The 20,692-nt window shown below is 37.9% G+C and overlaps 2 protein-coding genes across 2 annotated transcripts; both read right to left on the bottom strand.

Annotated features, from left to right (window-relative positions):
* Positions 1-228: 228 nt before the first annotated feature.
* On the bottom strand, positions 229-3,620 carry LOC149823379 (sugar transport protein MST4-like). The gene is made up of 4 exons (XM_090019942.1): positions 3,482-3,620; positions 3,053-3,372; positions 1,448-2,074; positions 229-684 (listed from the first exon to the last, which is right to left on the bottom strand). Exons 1-4 carry the CDS (start codon positions 3,618-3,620, stop codon positions 229-231), a joined length of 1,542 nt encoding a protein of 513 aa, XP_089876068.1.
* A 7,696-nt stretch (positions 3,621-11,316) lies between these two features.
* On the bottom strand, positions 11,317-14,688 carry LOC149823378 (sugar transport protein MST4-like). Its single transcript, XM_090019941.1, has 4 exons — positions 14,550-14,688; positions 14,121-14,440; positions 12,548-13,174; positions 11,317-11,772 (listed from the first exon to the last, which is right to left on the bottom strand). The coding sequence occupies exons 1-4, from the start codon at positions 14,686-14,688 to the stop codon at positions 11,317-11,319; spliced, it is 1,542 nt and encodes a 513-aa protein (XP_089876067.1).
* Between the last annotated feature and the right edge of the window lie 6,004 nt (positions 14,689-20,692).

Raw genomic sequence — 20,692 nt, 5'->3', positions numbered from 1 at the left:
TCAACAATTGTCACTCCCATAGTCTCCTCCCAACACCACCGTTCTTGCTCTTGATCAACATCACCCCCCGCCCCCCTCCACCACCCACCACTGTTAAACTATCATCGTGTTGATCAGCTTTATCTTTCTGTTTTGTTACAGCAACGGTATCTCTGGTGAGTAGGGATGCAACAGAAAAGCTTGTTCGCGGTGCCTTCCATGCAAGTATCTTTTTATGTATTCCTCTCATCAAAGGTGAGTAGCTTTTACGTGCACTTTAGAGTTGGCATCCTCATCATCCATGTATCTCTTCCAATACCAATGTTGTTTCCATACCTTTTCAGTCATCTCATCGATAGGGATGCCTTTAGTCTCCGGCAAAAAGAACAACACAAAGAGGCCCATGACGATGATCCAAGCAGCGAAGAAGAAGAATTTCCCAGCACGCATGTGGCACATCATGGAAAGGAAGGCCTGAGCTATAATGAATGTGAAGAGCATGTTGGAGCTCACTGCAAAGGAGTAACCTGCTGCTCTTGTTTCCAGTGGGAAGGTCTCGCTGGGTATGAGCCAACCTAGTGGGCCCCATGACCAAGCAAAGCAGGACACAAAGAGGCATACTAGAAAGACCACAGCAATTGCTACATTGTGGTCTAGGGAGTTTGTAGACTTGAGATTGATCCAAAGGATGGTCCCTATTGCACCCTGCAAGGCAGAAACATGTATGGTTCAAGAACAAAAATTGAGAGTCTTTGGCATGAGAAAATTGGCATAGAGAGTTTTTTTTTTATTCTTTCCAAGGACATACACAATTTTGATCGATGGTAGATCTTCATTTATTGGATTGGTTGTGTGAGAACTCTTTTATCTAGAAAATCTTTAAAAAAAAAGAAAAGCAAAACATGACATCATCCTATGTAGCTCCAAGGTCATGAATTGAGATCAGGTGCAATGTCACATTGCACACTTTAAGTGTGCGGCTGCACCTGATGAACCACCATTTGTTGTTGGGCCCCACAGCTGACATGCTGTATCCCAAAGATGGTGGGTGATTAGGTGCGGCTGCAAACGCATTTCACCTGGTCCTCCCTCCTCCATTATAGAACAAGCAAACCCACAGGTATTTAATAATGAAGTGCATCTAAAGGGGCTTTAGAAAAAAAATTAGTATGAAACAAGAAAAAAGAAGTCTGTGAAGGGTAAGTATTTGGCACTAATGAAGGTAATGAGCTGAAAATCACAGGTACAAACTATATGTGGGCTCAATCTGACCGTGTAGATGTGTTTGAAAAAGGTTTATTTGATATCATGTTTCTCCAACATAAGAACGTTACTTTTTTAGCTGTCAAGTTTTTTGTATATTGTCCAAAAATAGGCATTGTTCATGTGTACTTTAAAAGTTTTTTTTGTATGTTGTGCACATTTGTGAAGTTTTTAATTGTTATTATTGCAGCACATGTTTACATACCTGGGAGATTAGCATCTGAACAATGGATTCTAGGAGCAAACCCCTCCTGCCAACCTTGTCAACCGAGATAACTGAGACCATCGTGCAGAGAACGTTGATGGTTCCAATAATGACAGACGACAGCAAGGATGCATCATTCTTGAAGCCGATGGTCTGGAAGAGGACAGGCGCGTAGAACATGATGGCATTGATCCCGGTGAACTGTTGGAAGACCTGCAGCAGAATCGCTATCACGAGAGGAGGCCTGTTGTTTCTGTTGGCCAGCTTCCTGAAGGGATGCTTGACGAGGTTGGCGGCCTCGCAGGCGCGGCAGATCTCTGCGAACTCGGCGTCGACGTTGACGGTGCCCCTGATCTTGGCGAGAGTGGCTTTGCCCTCATCAAAGTGGCCCCTTTGGATGAGGCTGGTGGGGGTCTCGGCGATGAAGAGGGAGCCCAAACCGAGGAGGATGGCGGGGATGCCGGCGCCACCGAGAGAGAGGCGCCAGCCCCAAGGGTGGATGGTGGTGGTGCGGTAGTTGACAAGGTTGGCGATGAGGATACCGATGGTGATCATGAGCTGGAAGAGGATGTTGAGGGCCCCACGAATCCTGGTTGGCGCAATCTCTGATAGAAAGAGTGGCACGGCCTGTTTTTGTTTTTCCAAGGCAGACATGGTTTAAGTTTTTTTTTTTTTTTCAAGGTAAAGTAATATATATATATATATATATATATATATATATTCAGATCAACGGTAGAAAGAATTGTCTCAAATACAGAGACGGCAGAGTAATAAAAATTGACAGAGTCAACAAATTTTGTGGTGAAAATTTAGAAAAGGAAAAAGGTTAGAAAAATATAAACAACAAACGAACCGTATGAGAAGATGATCAACAGAAGAAAACATAGAAGGAAACAGAAGGTTAAAAAGAAAACCTAAATGTAGGTATTCCATAGTGGATAGGAAAGACAATCTTATGTTGTCTTTTCCAGATTAGTAGGTGATGGAGCTAGAAAACAAGATTAGCAACTCACTTTTTAGGTCAGCTCAGCTCAGGAACTGGACTCGGCGAGCTGTGCTATAAGATAGCTTCTTTAGGTATCCAGGTATCCAACTCTACTATGTGCAGGCGAAGTTCGGCTCATCTCGTGTAGGCTCATTTTGTATATTATATAATTTATATGTTATACACATACGTACATGTATACATACACAACTTTTGTATGTTTTATACATGTATTATCAATTTTTAGAAAAGACTTGAGAAAACAAACTTTTTATTTATGAAACGAACCAACTCTTGATCAGCTCATAATGAGCTCAGGCTCAGGTCAACTCATGATGATCTCACTAGCTGAGCTTGATCAGGGGTTTATCCTTAATGAGTCAAACACAAACAGCCTAAGATTATGCTCGTGCAAGAAGAAACTAAATACGTGTGATTAAATCCTCTCTCTCTCTCTCTCTCTCTCTCTCTCTCTCTCTCTCTCTCTCTTAATGGACCAATCTAAAATTCAAGTGACAATGGTGACAACTAGTTGGCAACTTGCAGAAAACCATTATAACCAATAATAAGAAGAACAAACATGGGCACGAAGGAAAGTAATGGGGGCATGAACAACGTACATTGTTAGCAAAGCCAACTCCAATTCCAAGAAAAATCCTTCCAATGATGAGCACGGGGAGATTCATGGCAGCTGCATCGAGAACAACCCCAACCAAGAAGAAGAATGAAGCTGCTCTCATGGTGGGCCTCCTTCCATACTTCCTGCAGATGTAGGAAGCAAAGAACGTAGAGACCAAGGCGGCCACGTACAGGGAGGACGTGAAGAGTTGAAGGTATTGATTATCATATTTGCAGTAGTTGTTCTCCTTTGCTTCATGCTTCCTGGTATAGACCTTTGGGAAAAAATTGATCAAGAAATCATCCATGGATGTCACCCCACCTACAAAACCAAGAAATGGAAGGATCTCAATCCTGTCTTTTCATGATTATCCAAGCCGTTGGCGATTGAAAAACAAGAACTTATGTCAAAAAAAAAAACTTGTTGGTACCTGAAATTCCGATATCATAACCAAACATGAGACCTCCAAAGGCTGACATGATTCCGCATATGAAGACATAGAAGGTAAACTTGGCCTCAAACTCAACTGACCCGCCAGATCCTGGCCCGTCTATTATTATTGCAGGCATTTCTTACTTTTACTTTTCTTGAGAGAGAGAGGTTGGAAAAAAGAAGAGAATGAGGAAGAAGACAAAGGCAGAAGTAAGAATGGCTCAATATTATATCATAATGGCGGTGGAGATTACTCTTATCATTATATAGATAATATAGGATTGGGATTACCAACTGGGACTCTATTAATAGTGTCAATGTGATGTTTTTTCTGGATGAATCTTGCCATTTGCTGTCACTTTGCCAATAATAGATTCATTAGTTTCATAAACAAGAGAGGTCAATGAAGATCCAACCCCAAGCATCAATAATTTATCCAGAACACCACCAATCTAAAAGTTTGATAGTACAGACTTTACAGTGTTTTCAATACCCACTTGTAACTATTGTTGGTTTGTCTTATCCTTTATCTGTGCTGCACTTTTTTAGTTTTTCGGTAATTTGATTTGAATGACAATGTCATTCGGTGTTAGGGACGTATATAGTTCAGACTTGGACTGGATATGGTGATTATGATATCCTACTAATTACCAAATATAGGCTAATCGGAGTCAAAGTCTGATTAATATTTGAAGGCTCATAATATATCCCAATGTTTACATGTAATAAGTGGATATGGATGTCCCTCAAAATCTAGATATCTGTCAGATTCGGTAGCAAAATTCGCACTACAAATCTAACTAAAGAGAGTAGATCGGTTGGATATTGAATAAAATTTGATACATTGGTATCTTTAGTAAGTGATTTTGTCGACTGATAGGTAGCTTTCTGGTACCACCTGTAAAGATTGTCCAATCAACATGCGACCAGATGTGCTCTGTGTGCCTTCGGGAACCAAGGGAAATTCATATCCGATCATGTTAGTATTGGTATCGAATCTGAATAGCTTGGCCAACTATTCAGGTGAATCGGCCGATACGGATTCTTGAGTGAGTCATTCTGAATCAGTTAAAAAACAGAAAAAAAAAATTATTTTGTGTTAAAACCATTAAAATAGTATTACAATAATATTAAAAAATAAATTTATATATTTTCATTTATTCAAAAATACCCGATTCAGGTCAGTACCCTATCGATTTTTTGCCAAAATGGTACGCATCGGCCGGTTCTGGTAAACATGTTGGATTAGTACCACTCAAGGATTTCTTTCGATGAAACATTCCACTCACGACCGACTGCCATCCTTGCGGTTTTGGATCAAATGATAGTGATTTTATCCTGGGATCGCCAAGTCTCCCAAAATTCTTTTGAAAGACAGGGTTTGACATCTGGCCCTTGAACCACCAGGAGGTGCTCCGTCCTCCTTAGATTAAGTGGCAAATTTGTTTACGCATAAAAAAGTATATAAAAAACATTGCACATTGCGGCGTCCCACAGTGCTTTCAATATTAAAGGCTGAAAAAAAGTCATATATATATATATATATATATATATAGAGAGAGAGAGAGAGAGATGAGAGCAAAGTTGAATGCCTTGTCAGACGAATCCCCAGCCCATGAACACACACAGGATCAACCACGGAAAAAAAAACTCAAAAAATGTGATAGTTGCTCCTCATGGTATGATTCGAGTGACCAAAAATTTGAACTTCAAATGGATCCCAATCTAAGGGATCTGATCTAGAAGTGTTGAATCTTGACCCGAAACATGCCATAAAATCGGATTTTCTAAATAAAATAGAAAGAATTTGATTTTTTAAGATATATGAGTTTCACTAAACCAAGTGCCATTGAATAAATCGTTGTAATGTTCGGCCTTCATAAATAAAAACTGAAGAAGTATTTAGCGTTGTGTACTTTGTAAATTATGATTTGCTTTCAAGAGCTTTGTCTTCCTATCGCGATTTGTACGTATGAAGGTCATGTCCTATTGCTATTTGCTTGATATCGATTGGCTTGCAATCAGTTATAATTCTTTGTTGTAACGTAACATTCTATAATTATATAATTCTTTCTATAACAAATCGCGATTTATTTTTTATAGAAGAAGTGTTCTATCATGATTTATACAGCCACGGACATAAAGCAAGAATGATTTGTCCTATCGCGATTTTCTTTTACGAGCTTTGTCTATATGAACGATAAGTTCTATCACGATTTACACAATAATTGATTCATAAAAGGCAGAAAAGAAAAACAATAAATAAATCGACATGATGTTTAGATTAGTAAAGTACAAATCGAGGTAACTTCATAAATATAAATCCTTTTACAACTTAATACTGATTTAAGTTTTATACTAAAACAATATTTTAGTAACAGTTGCAAATCGATATAAGTAAATCGTGATATTACATATCGATATTGTTCACAAAGACAAATAAAGACATATCGTTATCGCGATAACTTTATAAATACAAATCGACGTGATTTACAACCATATTCATTTACAAAAAATATGGGTATTTAGTTACAATACATCCTGACAAATGGTTTGGCTTAGATACAATACATGACAATCATCATCAAAGAAAACAAACATCATCATCAACATCACCCCCACGTCCAAATAGTGATGTGCTTTGAATGCATTTCAGGTGCGCATGAAATCTAGCTTGCTAGTGCAGAAAGCTTCGAAGCAGAGCTGATGAAGCTGCAGAATGTATGGGATCTCATCATCATCGATATGTTTCTACAGGCAGAGTTGATGGACCCGCACGACTGAAACATATTTGTCATGAAGTATATCGAAGATTAGGGAGATATTTTTTCAACTGCGAAAGATGTTTTGCAAACGATGGAGGGTCTGGCGGTAGGAATAGATCAAATAGATGGTCATCAGCATCACTCCTTGTCTATGATGCAAAATATATGTGCTTGCTTCGGTATGGTGCAAATGATTATAGATGATTATGGTTCACTTCTATAGGTGCATCATTAGTACAGATGTTGACTTCTCCATAACTTTCCAATGATTGAGATGCATCATCTTTACTACAACTAAATGAAAAGCTCACCACTGTCATAAACAAGACATCAATTGTTATTATCCAGCGCACGTGGTTACTATGATTTATTCAAAGTGCATATAACAACGAATATTGATTAGTTAAGCAAGTCAAAGAAACGATTAAATGAATCATAGTATAAAAGCAACAGCGATTTGTTATTTTTTTATACTATGCATAGAGTTATTTACCATGCCAATAAAAGAAACGATTTAGCGTATATGTGTATTGATGATAGTGATTCGCGTGATAGCAATTTGATTGTATCTACGACGTTGTAAAGTGATTTCAAAAGAAATCGTTAAATGAGCAGCGATTTGAATACACAAATCGCCACCGCAAGTGCGCAATAATGTGAATTCCACATGCAGACGTTTTAAAATAATGCTACAATTATCTTATAAATCAATACTAGAAAACACAAAATATCTTGCAAATCGATATAAATATTGTATAATATATTACAAGTCAATATGACAATTCAGCATAATAGCTTACAAATCGATATTAATAAACAAAACAATATCTCACAAATCGGTAACATGTTACTACAACCACGATTTACGTTATATTGTATATACTGAGTGAATGGACGATGCCGAATGGGATAGAGGCCCTCTCTTGCATCTGTAACCAAGCATTCTTATCAACAAGTCCCAGCATCTTACAAATATCTTCAATTTTCCAACCCTCGAAAAGCCAACATCCACCTCCAATAACAATACAACGTCTTAATGGCACTCACGATGACATACGTTCTTCAATAACAGCATGATGACATGAAAATTTACTCACGATGCCCTAATGGCACTTGTTGGAATGTTTGTGCTTCATTGCTTTTTTTCATACTGCCAAACAAAAATGAAGAAGAGAAGACTGTAAAAAGAGATGGCCGACAAATCCCCCTATGATGACCACCAATGATCGAACCAGTCGATCAAGTTATAATTATCTCCATGAGGTAGGAATGAAACCGGGAATGTTTTGTAACACAAGGCAGGAACGAGAAGGCGGCAATGTGTTGTAACACAAGCTAAAAACCAAGGCGAGAACCTGGACTCGCGGGAATGTGCAAAGCTATTTATGGGAGGACATTTCTATCGAATGCATATCTATATTACGAGAAGACATTTTTGTCAAACGCATATCTATCTTTTTTATATGTAATTTATCTTTTTTATATGTTATTTTATTATAAAATCATCATGGGTAACATTGGCATATGAATTATCGTGGGTCCCAAGATATTCCCGCATACACACCCGAACACACGAATTTGTGTTCGGGGGTGAAGACACAACACTCTCTCCTCACCACCAAAATCACCACCATTGTGGCACTATCATATCTCTCTTTTTAATTCCACCAACAATATCTCAAGTACTAAAATACTAATAGTAGAGATGCAACCAAAAAACTTGTTCATGGTGCCTTCGAAGTATCTTGTTATGTGTTCCTCTCATCATAGGTGAGTAGCTTTTATGTGCACTTTAGAGTTGACATCCGCATCAACCATGTATCTCTTCCAATACCATTGTTGTTTCCATACCTTTTCAGTCATCTCATCGATAGGAAACCTTTTAGTCTCCGGCTAAAAAAATAGCACAAAGAGGCCCATGACGATGATCCAAGCAGCAAAGAAGTAGAATATCCCAGCACGCATCTGTCATATCATGGAAAGGAAGGCCAGGGCTATAATGAATGTGAAGAGCATGTTGGAGCTCACTGCAAAGGTGTCACCTGCTGCTCTTGTTTTCGGGGGAAAGGACTCGTTGGGTATGAGCCAACCTAGTGGGCCTCAAGACCAAGCAAAGCAGGACACAAAGAGGCATACTAGAAAGACCGCAACAATTGCTACATTGTGGTCTAGGGAGTTTGTGGACTTGATATTGATCCAAAGGATGGTCCCTATTGCACCCTGAAACGTAGAAACATGTATGGTTCAAAGCCAAAAATTGTTTTTGGCATGTGAAATTTGGCATAGAGAGTTTTTTTTTGTTCTTTCCAAGGACATACACAATTTTGATCAATGGTAGATCTTCATTTATTGGATTGATAAAGAGAGAGATGACAGTAATGTTGAATGCCTTGTGAGACGAATCCCCGGCAATGAATTGCACACATGATCAGCCACTAAAAAAAATTCTCAAAAAATGTGATAGTTCCTCCTAATGGTAGAAAGGTGTGGACAACATTAATTTTCAACCTTTTGTTACTTTTTTTTTTAATTCATCTTATAAAGGTGACCTTGTTGGTCTGTTTAGTAGAAATAGGGTTTTGAATTATCTGATTGTGACATGTGAACAGGTTTTTTATAAGGCCTAAAAAATCAATGGTTTAAAAGTTTAATAACGTTAAAACTCATAAAATCATAATTTTCATTAAAAAAATGGGAAATGATGTTGATGACCTTCATTTTTATTTGAAATACCATTGCTAACAAAAAGTTAAAAAATATAATGAACATAACCAATTTATTGTTTACTTGATATTTTTTTCCTTTGTCACTTAAAATTTTAGGCATTTGATTTTTTAGACAACTTGGTTCCTGATTTCAACTGGTGACAACTGACATGGTGCCTTATTTTTTGGGGCAAAAATTACCTTGTGCTTGATTTTTTCAGGCAATAATTACATGACCAAGGCATCTAATTTGTTTGGCGATAAGATGGTAACTGTTAGAAAAAAATTAAGCAGTCATGTTTGGCATATTTTGATTAAAGAATTGGCCATGTTGGACGTATTTTTGTAGTTTCGGACAAAATAAGGAATGGTGCCAAAAGTAATTACCATCAAGGTTATTCAAAAAAAAAAATCTAAAAGTCAATTCCTAGCAAATAGATTGCATTGAACACATTTTTTGGTTAGATTAGGCATATTTAAATAAATATATAGGCAAAAAAGTTGCGAGACCAGGAATTTCTTGAATTAGGATTACCACCACGCACAATCTTTTTATAACTAAAAACTTATAAAGTTAGTATGTATGTCCGTAAATGTATGGCCGGCCTTCACAAATGTCTGATGTGAATGTCCTTACCTTCGCATTTTTTATTCTCATTTACAAATTTGCATTAAATGATCTTTATTAGCTCTAGGAAGAAGAAGAAAAAAAAAAAAGCCACCCAATCAAAACATTTCTGAATTCTGAAACACGATGTTGAGGTGGTTGTGGTTTTGATTCCAGTATTTAGAGCCCAAGACCATGTGAATCCATCCTGAAACTATAGCAATTCTTTGAAGATCCCAAAACAAATGCAAGGGTGTTTTTGTAATGTCATAACTTCAGGCATTCCTGCATAGCCCTCTATCCAAATCATTGTTTTCTATACCACGATTGGCCTTGCATCGATTTTCAAAATGATTCATGGAATCAGCCAATTCCGATTTTGAATTGAATCCATTTGAATGAGCCAGTTTTCAACCAGGGGTTCAGTGGTGTCAATAGTTGATAGATTCCGTTTAGCAAAAGGTTGCTGCGGAGTCCATGAGACATGATGTTGTTCATATTGGTCGGATATGGTTAATTTTAATTCAGTGAAACTTTTCTTTAAGCTAGATAAATTTTGTTGCAAATGGATCCTTAAAGAATGTAACTGTGTTCCAAGGCAACAAACTAAATTAGGGGTTTTGGGCATTGATAAGGCTTGAAAGGATAAACCTTCATACTGGTTTCCTTTATGAAATAAGATTTGAAATGTAATTATAATATGCAATTTGTAATGTTGTTGGAAGCAGCCTAAACCTAACTTGTCAATCCAAAAAAAAAGTTTAAACGAGAACAAAAAAAAGTGGCTAATAAAATCTTTGCAATCATATTGTCATATTTGAGAGTTTGTAATAACACCCACTTGGGTCGCTAATGCGACACCGGGCTTAGGGTGAAGGTGATGACCCCATCATCCTTGGTTCGACTCCCACCGGGCATGCAGGTGCCTTTAACTGGTGGGCTCCATAAGAGCTTGGGTGTTGCCCAGGGTTTACCACAACAGCGGGCAGACCCATTAAACGATGTTGTTCTCCACGAGAGTTCCATGTCAAAAGAATATAATGTAAAAGATTTCGTTATAAATTTAATGCCAAAACTGTACTTGATGCTTTTTTGGGAGAGGGTGTTGTGTGTGCACCCCCGAAACACGCATTGTAGCTACGGTGCGTGTTCCGGGGTTCCCACACTGAGCGTCGCGTGGCGCTTAGTGGGCTGTACGGGGGCATTGTACACCACCGTACATCAGCCTGCAGGATGTACGGTGGTGTACAGCTCTGCTGTACACCCCACTGAGCGCCACACAATGCTCAGTGGGGACTCTAAAACACGCATTGTACGCGTGTTTTTGGGGGGAACATATAACCTGCCCGCGTTAATTATAATAAAGCTTTAATGCATTTAGTAGCAATTCAAAACATAGGCGTATTAAAAAAACAATTCAAAATGTAGGACACTTTAAATGGTGTAGAAAACTTAGGTGTCAAGTTGTAAATCGCCCATCCTTTTATCATCATCATATACATTACAATTACATCATCATCTTGTATCATCAACAATTGTCACTCCCATAGTCTCCTCCCAACACCACCGTTCTTGCTCTTGATCAACATCACCCCCCGCCCCCCTCCACCACCCACCACTGTTAAACTATCATCGTGTTGATCAGCTTTATCTTTCTGTTTTGTTACAGCAACGGTATCTCTGGTGAGTAGAGACGCAACAGAAAAGCTTGTTCGCGGTGCCTTCCATGCAAGTATCTTTTTATGTATTCCTCTCATCAAAGGTGAGTAGCTTTTACGTGCACTTTAGAGTTGGCATCCTCATCATCCATGTATCTCTTCCAATACCAATGTTGTTTCCATACCTTTTCAGTCATCTCATCGATAGGGATGCCTTTAGTCTCCGGCAAAAAGAACAACACAAAGAGGCCCATGACGATGATCCAAGCAGCGAAGAAGAAGAATATCCCAGCACGCATGTGGCACATCATGGAAAGGAAGGCCTGAGCTATAATGAATGTGAAGAGCATGTTGGAGCTCACTGCAAAGGAGTAACCTGCTGCTCTTGTTTCCAGTGGGAAGGTCTCGCTGGGTATGAGCCAACCTAGTGGGCCCCATGACCAAGCAAAGCAGGACACAAAGAGGCATACTAGAAAGACCACAGCAATTGCTACATTGTGGTCTAGGGAGTTTGTAGACTTGAGATTGATCCAAAGGATGGTCCCTATTGCACCCTGCAAGGCAGAAACATGTATGGTTCAAGAACAAAAATTGAGAGTCTTTGGCATGAGAAAATTGGCATAGAGAGTTTTTTTTTTATTCTTTCCAAGGACATACACAATTTTGATCGATGGTAGATCTTCATTTATTGGATTGGTTGTGTGAGAACTCTTTTATCTAGAAAATCTTTAAAAAAAAAGAAAAGCAAAACATGACATCATCCTATGTAGCATTGAATTATACTCCAAGGTCATGAATTGAGATCTGGTGCAATGTCACATTGCACACTTTAAGTGTACGGCTGCACCTGATGAACCGCCATTTGTTGTTGGGCCCCACAGCTGACATGCTGTATCCCAAAGATGGTGGGTGATTAGGTGCAGCTGCAAACGCATTTCACCTGGTCCTCCCTCCTCCATTATAGAACAAGCAAACCCACAGGTATTTAATAATGAAGTGCATCTAAAGGGGCTTTAGAAAAAAAATTAGTATGAAACAAGAAAAAAGAAGTCTGTGAAGGGTAAGTATTTGGCACTAATGAAGGTAATGAGCTGAAAATCACAGGTACAAACTATATGTGGGCTCAATCTGACCGTGTAGATGTGTTTGAAAAAGGTTTATTTGATATCATGTTTCTCCAACATAAGAACGTTACTTTTTTAGCTGTCAAGTTTTTTGTATATTGTCCAAAAATAGGCATTGTTCATGTGTACTTTAAAAGTTTTTTTTGTATGTTGTGCACATTTGTGAAGTTTTTAATTGTTATTATTGCAGCACATGTTTACATACCTGGGAGATTAGCATCTGAACAATGGATTCTAGGAGCAAACCCCTCCTGCCAACCTTGTCAACCGAGATAACTGAGACCATCGTGCAGAGAACGTTGATGGTTCCAATAATGACAGACGACAGCAAGGATGCATCATTCTTGAAGCCGATGGTCTGGAAGAGGACAGGCGCGTAGAACATGATGGCATTGATCCCGGTGAACTGTTGGAAGACCTGCAGCAGAATCGCTATCACGAGAGGAGGCCTGTTGTTTCTGTTGGCCAGCTTCCTGAAGGGATGCTTGACGAGGTTGGCGGCCTCGCAGGCGCGGCAGATCTCTGCGAACTCGGCGTCGACGTTGACGGTGCCCCTGATCTTAGCGAGAGTGGCTTTGCCCTCATCAAAGTGGCCCCTTTGGATGAGGCTGGTGGGGGTCTCGGCGATGAAGAGGGAGCCCAAACCGAGGAGGATGGCGGGGATGCCGGCGCCACCGAGAGAGAGGCGCCAGCCCCAAGGGTGGATGGTGGTGGTGCGGTAGTTGACAAGGTTGGCGATGAGGATACCGATGGTGATCATGAGCTGGAAGAGGATGTTGAGGGCCCCACGAATCCTGGTTGGCGCAATCTCTGATAGAAAGAGTGGCACGGCCTGTTTTTGTTTTTCCAAGGCAGACATGGTTTAAGTTTTTTTTTTTTTTCCAAGGTAAAGTAATATATATGTGTATATTCAGATCAACGGTAGAAAGAATTGTCTCAAATACAGAGACGGCAGAGTAATAAAAATTGACAGAGTCAACAATTTTTGTGGTGAAAATTTAGAAAAGGAAAAAGGTTAGAAAAATATAAACAACAAACGAACCGTATGAGAAGATGATCAACATAAGAAAACATAGAAGGAAACAGAAGGTTAAAAAGAAAACCTAAATGTTGGTATTCAATAGAGGATAGGAAAGACAATCTTATGTTGTCTTTTCCAGATTAGTAGGTGATGGAGCTAGAAAACAAGATTAGCAACTCACTTTTTAGGTCAGCTCAGCTCAGGAACTGGACTTGGGGAGCTGTGCTATAAGATAGCTTCTTTAGGTATCCAGGTATCCAACTCTACTATGTGCAGGCGAAGTTCGGCTCATCTCGTGTAGGCTCATTTTGTATATTATATAATTTATATATTATACACATACGTACATACATACATACACAACTTTTGTATGTTTTATACATGTATTATCAATTTTTAGAAAAGACTTGAGAAAACAAACTTTTTATTTATGAAACGAACCAACTCTTGATCAGCTCATAATGAGCTCAGGCTCAGGTCAACTCATGATGATCTCACTAGCTGAGCTTGATCAGGGGTTTATCCTTAATGAGTCAAACACAAACAGCCTAAGATTATGCTCGTTCAAGAAGAAACTAAATACGTGTGATTAAATCCTCTCTCTCTCTCTCTCTCTCTCTCTCTCTTAATGGACCAATCTAAAATTCAAGTGACAATGGTGACAACTAGTTGGCAACTTGCAGAAAACCATTATAACCAATAATAAGAAGAACAAACATGGGCACGAAGGAAAGTAATGGGGGCATGAACAACGTACATTGTTAGCAAAGCCAACTCCAATTCCAAGAAAAATCCTTCCAATGATGAGCACGGGGAGATTCATGGCAGCTGCATCGAGAACAACCCCAACCAAGAAGAAGAATGAAGCTGCTCTCATGGTGGGCCTCCTTCCATACTTCCTGCAGGTGTAGGAAGCAAAGAACGTAGAGACCAAGGCGGCCACGTACAGGGAGGACGTGAAGAGTTGAAGGTATTGATTATCATATTTGCAGTAGTTGTTCTCCTTTGCTTCATGCTTCCTGGTATAGACCTTTGGGAAAAAATTGATCAAGAAATCATCCATGGATGTCACCCCACCTACAAAACCAAGAAATGGAAGGATCTCAATCCTGTCTTTTCATGATTATCCAAGCCGTTGGCGATTGAAAAACAAGAACTTATGTCAAAAAAAAAAACTTGTTGGTACCTGAAATTCCGATATCATAACCAAACATGAGACCTCCAAAGGCTGACATGATTCCGCATATGAAGACATAGAAGGTAAACTTGGCCTCAAACTCAACTGACCCGCCAGATCCTGGCCCGTCTATTATTATTGCAGGCATTTCTTACTTTTACTTTTCTTGAGAGAGAGAGGTTGGAAAAAAGAAGAGAATGAGGAAGAAGACAAAGGCAGAAGTAAGAATGGCTCAATATTATATCATAATGGCGGTGGAGATTACTCTTATCATTATATAGATAATATAGGATTGGGATTACCAACTGGGACTCTATTAATAGTGTCAATGTGATGTTTTTTCTGGATGAATCTTGCCATTTGCTGTCACTTTGCCAATAATAGATTCATTAGTTTCATAAACAAGAGAGGTCAATGAAGATCCAACCCCAAGCATCAATAATTTATCCAGAACACCACCAATCTAAAAGTTTGATAGTACAGACTTTACAGTGTTTTCAATACCCACTTGTAACTATTGTTGGTTTGTCTTATCCTTTATCTGTGCTGCACTTTTTCAGTTTTTCGGTAATTTGATTTGAATGACAATGTCATTCGGTGTTAGGGACGTATATAGTTCAGACTTGGACTGGATATGGTGATTATGATATCCTACTAATTACCAAATATAGGCTAATCGGAGTCAAAGTCTGATTAATATTTGAAGGCTCATAATATATCCCAATGTTTACATGTAATAAGTGGATATGGATGTCCCTCAAAATCTAGATATCTGTCAGATTCGGTAGCAAAATTCGCACTACAAATCTAACTAAAGAGAGTAGATCGGTTGGATATTGAATAAAATTTGATACATTGGTATCTTTAGTAAGTGATTTTGTCGACTGATAGGTAGCTTTCTGGTACCACCTGTAAAGATTGTCCAATCAACATGCGACCAGATGTGCTCTATGTGCCTTCGGGAACCAAGGGAAATTCATATCCGATCATGTTAGTATGGGTATCGAATCTGAATAGCTTGGCCAACTATTCAGGTGAATCGGCCGATACGGATTCTTGAGTGAGTCATTCTGAATCAGTTAAAAAACAGAAAAAAAAAATTATTTTGTGTTAAAACCATTAAAATAGTATTACAATAATATTAAAAAATAAATTTATATATTTTCATTTATTCAAAAATAGCCGATTCAGGTCAGTACCCTATCGATTTTTTGCCAAAATGGTACGCATCGGCCGGTTCTGGTAAACATGTTGGATTAGTACCACTCAAGGATTTCTTTCGATGAAACATTCCACTCACGACAGACTGCCATCTTGCGGTTTTGGATCAAATGATAGTGATTTTATCCTGGGATCGCCAAGTCTCCCAAAATTCTTTTGAAAGACAGGGTTTGACATCTGGCCCTTGAACCACAAGGAGGTGCTCCGTCCTCCTTAGACTAAGTGGCAAATTTGTTTACGCATAAAAAAGTATATAAAAAGCATTGCACATTGTGGCGTCCCACAGTACTTTCTATATTAAAGGCTGAAAAAAAGTCATTTATATATATATATATATATATATAGAGAGAGAGAGAGATGAGAGCAAAGTTGAATGCCTTGTCAGACGAATCCCCAGCCCATGAACACACACAGGATCAACCACGGAAAAAAAACTCAAAAAATGTGATAGTTGCTCCTCATGGTATGATTCGAGTGACCAAAAATTTGAACTTCAAATGGATCCCAATCTAAGGGATCTGATCTAGAAGTGTTGAATCTTGACCCGAAACATGCCATAAAATCGGATTTTCTAAATAAAATAGAAAGAATTTGATTTTTTAAGATATATGAGTTTCACTAAACCAAGTGCCATTGAATAAATCGTTGTAATGTTCGGCCTTCATAAATAAAAACTGAAGAAGTATTTAGCGTTGTGTACTTTGTAAATTATGATTTGCTTTCAAGAGCTTTGTCTTCCTATCGCGATTTGTACGTATGAAGGTCATGTCCTATTGCTATTTGCTTGATATCGATTGGCTTGCAATCAGTTATAATTCTTTGTTGTAACGTAACATTCTATAATTATATAATTCTTTCTATAACAAATCGCGATTTATTTTTTATAGAAGAAGTGTTCTATCATGATTTATACAGCCACAGACATAAAGCAAGAATGATTTGTCCTATCGCGATTTTCTTTTACGAGCTTTGTCTATATGAACGATAAGTTCTATCACGATTTACACAATAATTGATCCATAAAAGGCAGAAAAGAAAAACAATAAATAAATCGACATGATGTTTAGACTTAGTAAAGTACAAATCGAGGTAACTTCATAAATATAAATCCTTTTACAACTTAATACTGATTTAAGTTTTATACTAAAACAATATTTTAGTAACAGTTGCAAATCGATATAAGTAAATTGCGATATTACATATCGATATCGTTCACAAAGACAAATAAAGACATATCGTTATCGCGATAACTTTATAAATACAAATCGACGTGATTTACAACCATATTCATTTATAAAAAATATGAGTATTTAGTTACAATACATCCTGACAAATGGTTTGGCTTAGATACAATACATGGCGATCATCATCAAAAAAACAAACATCATCATCAACATCACCCCCACGTCCAAATAGTGATGTGCTTCGAATGCATTTCAGGTGCGCATGAAATCTAGCTTGCTAGTTCAGAAAGCTTCGAAGCAGAGCTGATGAAGCTGCAGAATGTATGGGATCTCATCATCATCGATATGTTTCTACAGGCAGAGTTGATGGACCCGCACGACTGTAACATATTTGTCATGAAGTATATCGAAGATTAGGGAGATATTTTTTCAACTGCGAAAGATGCTTTACAAACGATGGAGGGTCTCGCGGTAGGAATAGATCAAATAGATGGTCATCAGCATCACTCCTCGTCTATGATGCAAAATATATGTGCTTGCTTCGCTATGGTGCAAATGATTATAGATGATTATGGTTCACTTCTATAGGTGCATCATTAGTACAGATGTTGACTTCTCCATAACTTTCCAATGATTGAGATGCATCATCTTTACTACAACTAAACGAAAATCTCACCACTGTCTTAAACAAGACATCAATTGTTACTATCCTGCGCACGTGGTTACTATGATTTATTCAAAGTGCATATAACAACGAATATTGATTAGTTAAGCAAGTCAAAGAAACGATTAAATGAATCATAGTATAAAAGCAACAGCGATTTGTTATTTTTTTATACTATGCATAGAGTTATTTACCATGCCAATAAAAGAAACGATTTAGCGTATATGTGTATTGATGATAGTGATTCGCGTGATAGCAATTTAATTGTATCTACGACGTTGTAAAGTGATTTCAAAAGAAATCGCTAAATGAGCAGCGATTTGAATACACAAATCGCCACCGCAAGTGCGCAATAATGTGAATTCCACATGCAGACGTTTTAAAATCATGCTACAATTATCTTATAAATCAATACTAGAAAACACAAAATATCTTGCAAATCGATATACATATTGTATAATATATTACAAGTCAATATGACAATTCAGCATAATAGCTCACAAATCGATATTAAAAAACAAAACAATATCTCACAAATCGGTAACATGTTACTACAACCACGATTTATGTTATATTGCATATACTGAGTGAATGGACGATGCCGGATGGGATAGAGGCCCTCTCTTGCATCTGTAACCAAACATTCTTATCAACAGGTCCCAGCATCTTACAAATATCTTCAATTTTCCAACCGTCGAAAAGCCAACATCCACCTCCAATAACAATACAACGTCTTAATGGCACTCACGATGACATACGTTCTTCAATAACAGCATGATGACATGAAAATTTACTCACGATGCCTTAATGGCACTTGTTGGAATGTTTGTGCTTCATTGCTTTTTTTCATACTGCCAAACAAAAATGAAGAAGAGAAGACTGTAAAAAGAGATGGCCGACAAATCCCCCTATGATGCCCACCAATGATCGAACCAGTCGATCAAGTTATAATTATCTTCATGAGGTAGGAATGAAACCAGGAATGTTTTGTAACACAAGGCAGGAACGAGAAGGCGGCAATGTGTTGTAACACAAGCTAAAAACCAAGGCGAGAACCTGGACTCGCGGGAATGTGCAAAGCTATTTATGGGAGGACATTTCCATCAAATGCATATCTATATTACGAGAAGACATTTTTGTCAAACGCATATCTATCTTTTTTATATGTAATTTATCTTTTTTATATGTTATTTTATTATAAAATCATCATGGGTAACATTGGCATATGAATTATCGTGGGTCCCAATATATTCCCCCATACACACCCGAACACACGAATTTGTGTTCGGGGGTGAAGACACAACACTCTCTCCTCACCACCAAAATCACCACCATTGTGGCACTATCATATCTTTCTTTTTAATTCCACCAACAATATCTCAAGTACTAAAATACTAATAGTAGAGATGCAACCAAAAAACTTGTTCACGGTGCCTTTGAAGTATCTTGTTATGTGTTCCGCTCATCATAGGTGAGTAGCTTTTATGTGCACTTTAGAGTTGACATCCGCATCAACCATGTATCTCTTCCAATACCACTGTTGTTTCCATACCTTTTCAGTCATCTCATCGATAGGAAACCTTTTAGTCTCTGGCTAAAACAATAGCACAAAGAGGCCCACGACGATGATCCAAGCAGCAAAGAAGTAGAATATCCCAGCACGCATCTGTCATATCATGGAAAGGAAGGCCAGGGCTATAATGAATGTGAAGAGCATGTTGGAGCTCACTGCAAAGGTGTCACCTGTTGCTCTTGTTTTCGGGGGAAAGGGCTCATTGGGTACGAGCCAACCTAGTGGGCCTCAAGACCAAGCAAAGCAGGACACAAAGAGGCATACTAGAAAGACCGCAACAATTGCTACATTGTGGTCTAGGGAGTTTGTGGACTTGATATTGATCCAAAGGATGGTCCCTATTGCACCCTGAAACGTAGAAACATGTATGGTTCAAAGCCAAAAATTGTTTTTGGCATGTGAAATTTGGCATAGAGAGTTTTTTTTTGTTCTTTCCAAGGACATACACAATTTTGATCAATGGTAGATCTTCATTTATTGGATTGATAAAGAGAGAGATGACAGTAATGTTGAATGCCTTGTGAGACGAATCCCCGGCAATGAATTGCACACATGATCAGCCACTAAAAAAAATTCTCAAAAAATGTGATAGTTCCTCCTAATGGTAGAAAGGTGTGGACAACATTAATTTTCAACCTTTTGGTACTTTTTTTTTTAATTCATCTTATAAAGGTGACCTTGTTGGTCTGTTTAGTAGAAATAGGGTTTTGAATTATCTGATTGTGACATGTGAACAGGTTTTTTATAAGGCCTAAAAAATCAATGGTTTAAAAGTTTAATAACGTTAAAACTCATAAAATCATAATTTTCATTAAAAAAATGGGAAATGATGTTGATGACCTTCATTTTTATTTGAAATACCATTGCTAACAAAAAGTTAAAAAATATAATGAACATAACCAATTTACTGTTTACTTGATATTTTTTTCCTTTGTCACTCAAAAATTTTAGGCATTTGATTTTTTAGACAACTTGGTTCCTGATTTCTCCTGGTGACAACTGACATGGTGCCTTATTTTTTGGGGCAAAAATTACCTTGTGCTTGATTTTTTCAGGCAATAATTACATAACCAAGGCATCTAATTTGTTTGGCGATAAGATGGTAACTGTTAGAAAAAAATTAAGCAGTCATGTTTGGCATATTTTGATTAAAGAATTGGCCATGTTGGACGTATTTTTGTAGTTTCGGACAAAATAAGGAATGGTGCCAAAAGTAATTACCATCAAGGTTATTCAAAAAAAAAAATTCTAAAAGTCAATTCCTAGCAAATAGATTGCATTGAACACATTTTTTGGTTAGATTACGCATATTTAAATAAATATATAGGCAAAAAAGTTGCGAGACCAGGAATTTCTTGAATTAGGATTACCACCACGCACAATCTTTCTTTAACTAAAAACTTATAAAGTTAGTATGTATGTCCGTAAATGTATGGCCGGCCTTCACAAATGTCTGATGTGAATGTCCTTACCTTCGCATTTTTTATTCTCATTTACAAATTTGCATTAA

Source organism: Nuphar pumila, chromosome 10 (assembly GCF_984573655.1).
Source record: "Nuphar pumila chromosome 10, dmNupPumi1.hap1.1, whole genome shotgun sequence".
NCBI classification, from domain to species: domain Eukaryota; kingdom Viridiplantae; phylum Streptophyta; class Magnoliopsida; order Nymphaeales; family Nymphaeaceae; genus Nuphar; species Nuphar pumila.
Note: the sequence above shows the minus strand (reverse complement) of the source record. Positions and strands in the feature narration are given on the sequence as shown.